General features: G+C 44.6%; 1 protein-coding gene across 1 annotated transcript; it reads left to right on the top strand.

Annotated features, from left to right (window-relative positions):
- Nucleotides 1-657: 657 nt before the first annotated feature.
- Nucleotides 658-2414, top strand: LOC101857552 (beta-1,3-galactosyltransferase 1). Its single transcript, XM_005094577.3, has one exon. The coding sequence runs from the start codon at nt 932-934 to the stop codon at nt 2180-2182; it is 1251 nt and encodes a 416-aa protein (XP_005094634.1). The 5' UTR covers nt 658-931; the 3' UTR covers nt 2183-2414.
- Nucleotides 2415-3427: the final 1013 nt, after the last annotated feature.

The following is a 3427-nucleotide window of genomic DNA, read 5'->3' as shown; positions in this document are numbered from 1 at the left end:
CTCCATGTGTAGTGTGTTGTTTACAGAGTGGAATCTTTACTCTATGTGTAGTGTGTTGTTTACAGAGTTGAATCTTTATTTGACAATAAATAATATTGTAATTGTAGCAAATGTTCCCTAATGTAAATCGGGGTGAGACATCGAGGTGAAATCAGGCCCTGGTCAAATAATGAAATCAATGAATTTGGCATTGTTCTGACTGTTGAGAAATTTTTTTATTTGCTTTTCTTTTTTTTTTTCGGGGGAACACCTTTTATATCCTTTTAAAGACACATCTCTAAGTGAATTTTACTGAAAAACATTGATTGAAGCCACAAAAAAATGTAATTTTTCCAGTTTTCAATGACTCTCAAGCTATGGATATTATCAAACTTTAGTGGCCATTTTCTCACTATTTTGCCTCTGAAACCAGGCGACTCTGACCTTCAATCGCAAATATTTCGACTTCGACATTTTTTCCACCAAAAGCAAGGCAAATAAATAGGCTTTAAGATGATACCAATAACCTCATATGCCCAAAAATTGACGAGCGCCCGATTCCACCAGGTCACGACAAATATTTATTTTTAATTTAGATTTCTCTTTCTCTTGTGATTTTTTCCTTGTGCGTCCACTCAGAAATAAAAGCCATGAACCAAACCAACACCGCCTTTTGCGTTGACTCCTTCCTTTGTTGTCTTTCTCCAGGAGCTGGGAAGCGCACGGAGACTGGCATTTGTTAATAACTACATCCGGGTCAAAGATTTTGTGTGGGTTTTTTTCTCTTCATCCGGATGGATGACGCGTCACAAGTTCAAGGACACCCCCTCTCTGGACGCTATGCTGCGGTAAAAAATACTCTCTGAACCTTTGCAAGTTTTGCGCGGTTCTGCAGTTGGTCTGACATTTTAACAGTCACGGTAGAAATCTGGGGCGGGAATCTCTAGACACCATGTTCTCTCGTCGGCGTTTGGCCAAGGTGGCCCCCTTCTTGCTGGGGGCTGCAGTTTTCTTATTTATCCTCGCCCAAGACCGATCACCAACGACGAGCTCCCTCGTCTCGACTTTCCAGGGACTTCGAAGATTCCAGAGAAACTCAGACCTTGTGCCCCAAACAGCCGGGACTCAAAAATCTATAGGGAACTCAAGCAAAACGCTTGTCGTAAACGCTACAAAAATAAAGACGAATGATCGCTCGAAGAAGAAAGAAAGCGACGCTTTCGACGCCAGGAAGTTATTCGACGCCAGGAAGTTATTCGACGGCCGGGAAAAGTTCAACGCGTCCGGCAAGCCCTCCGAAGCACACCCTCTGTTCCCCGGTTACATCATCAAGAACCCTGAGTTGTGTGGCTCGGGCAAGGTGGACATTCTCCTGTACCTCCACAGCGCGGCCGAGCAACGGGTCCGAAGGCGCGCCATCCGCCAGACGTGGGGAAGCAGCCACACCTTCACGGACATCAGCGTCAAGCTCGTCTTCATCCTGGGCCTGCCTTCAGATCGCGTCAACCAGCTCCGCGTGCAGACAGAGTCCGCGAGTTACGGCGATATCGTGCAGGGGAATTTCTCGGACACCTTCAAAAACCTGACGTACAAAGCGATCACAACGCTGGCGTGGATCAACGAGCACTGCGCACAGGCGAGGTACGTGGTCAAAGCGGACGACGATATGTTCGTGGACATGTTCCGAGTCGTCACTGACCTCATCCCTAAGACGGCGGGCAACCGTTTCGCCATGGTGTGCGACCACAAAGAGAGTATGGCGATTCAGCGAGACGAACGCAGCCGCTGGTACGTCAGCGAGCAGGCGGTTCCTTCGCGCAAAAACTGGCCGCCATTTTGCCCGGGATATTTCCTAGTCTTCACCGCGGATCTAGTTCCGGTTTTGTACGAGAAATCTTTTGAATCAAAGACGCTAGTGCCCATTGATGACGCATACGCGTTCGGCATGTTGAGAGAAGGGAACATCACTGTGGCAATTTCCGACGTTCACAATATTATCTGCTCCAACAGACGGCCGAATCCCCCCGAGGAGCTGAAGGCGAACGGGAAATTTGAGTACGTCTCCTTCGGAGTTTCCAAAGCGGAAGAGCACTCGCAATTCTGGTCAGCTCGTCTGTTGAAACTATCTCCTTGGGAGCAAGAGCACAGCACGTACTTCAAAACTGTTCAACTGCCCAACGGTGAACCGTTGATAATTGCATAGAAAGATGTTGCTGAGCATTGTTTGACCTCACCTGACGTTCATGACGTCATGGTTGTTGATTTTTTAAATGCAGTTATTTATTGGTGCTGTTGCAGAAGGAGCGACCGGTGTCTGTGGTTAAGTGGTTAGACACTTTGCCCTCTTACGCAGAAGACTTGGAGTTCCATTCCTATGTGGATATACATTTTTTTTTAATCGAGTATCTTCGTCTATGTGCTGGAATGCTGTATCTCTTTCAGCAGCCCGAGTTGACCACGAAAGGCAGAGTCGAAGCATCATGCGTTGTTAATTATCTGAAGTGTGCGTATTGGGACGTAAGTTCTCTACAACTACTACGGCTACAACAACTACAACTACAACTACAACTACTCTGAAGAGAGCTAAGATTCCGGGGCAAAGTAAACACGTTTTTAGCTATCCCTGACCTGGAAACTTCAAAATCAAGCGAAATTATGAGCTGACCTGGAAAGCTAGCCTAGGACACGAAAGGATACAAGACAAACGAACTGGCTTTGAAAATCGTGTACTGCGTGTTTCTCTTCGTTTGTTAACGCCTGTTCATTTGTTCGGGGCATGGCGATAATAATGTACAAACTATTCTATTGGATGCATGTGGCAGAGGGAGGTCCAGACTGGGGTCAAGTAGTTTTGTTGAGCATTCGTGTACTGCCAGCCATTTTGGAACACCTATACGAATCATTTGTATCTATTATTGTATGTTTATTCTATCTCTCTATCTCAATCTCTCTCTCTCTATCTATCTATTTATCTATCTATCTATCTATCTATCTATCTATCTATCCATCTCTATCTGTCTATCTATCTATCTATCTGTCTATTTATCCGTCTCTATCTGTCTATCTATCTATCTGTCTCTCTATCGATCTATCCATCTATCTGTCTATCTATCTGTCTTTCTATCTGTCTGTCTATCTTGCTCCCTTTCTCTATATATTATGTCTATGTAGTGCAAGAAAGGATGTATACATTTTGTACAAGACTGAGTGCATCCATATAATGTTAATGGGTACGCAGATTTTTGTAAAAGCACACTCAAAGGTGCCCGTGGTTTTCCTGTTATGTTTCAATATGAATGCTTGTGAAGATGTTATATTGAATTAATTATTATGTCTGATTGTATGTACATGTCATTGTGCGTATGTGTGTTTGTGAGTGTGTGCGTGAGAGAGAGAGAGAGAGAGAGATAGAGAGAGAGAGAGAGAGAGAGAGAGAGAGAGTATGTGT

Source organism: Aplysia californica, unplaced genomic scaffold (assembly GCF_000002075.1).
Source record: "Aplysia californica isolate F4 #8 unplaced genomic scaffold, AplCal3.0 scaffold00085, whole genome shotgun sequence".
In the NCBI taxonomy this organism is placed as follows: Eukaryota; Metazoa; Mollusca; class Gastropoda; order Aplysiida; family Aplysiidae; genus Aplysia; species Aplysia californica.
The sequence above is the reverse complement of the archived record's forward strand: the minus strand, read 5'-3'. Positions and strand labels throughout refer to the sequence as shown.

Excerpts from the sequence above, each read along its gene's own strand:
- LOC101857552 (XM_005094577.3), top strand. The coding sequence starts at position 932 with ATGTTCTCTCGTCGGCGTTTGGCCAAGGTGGCCCCCTTCTTGCTGGGG.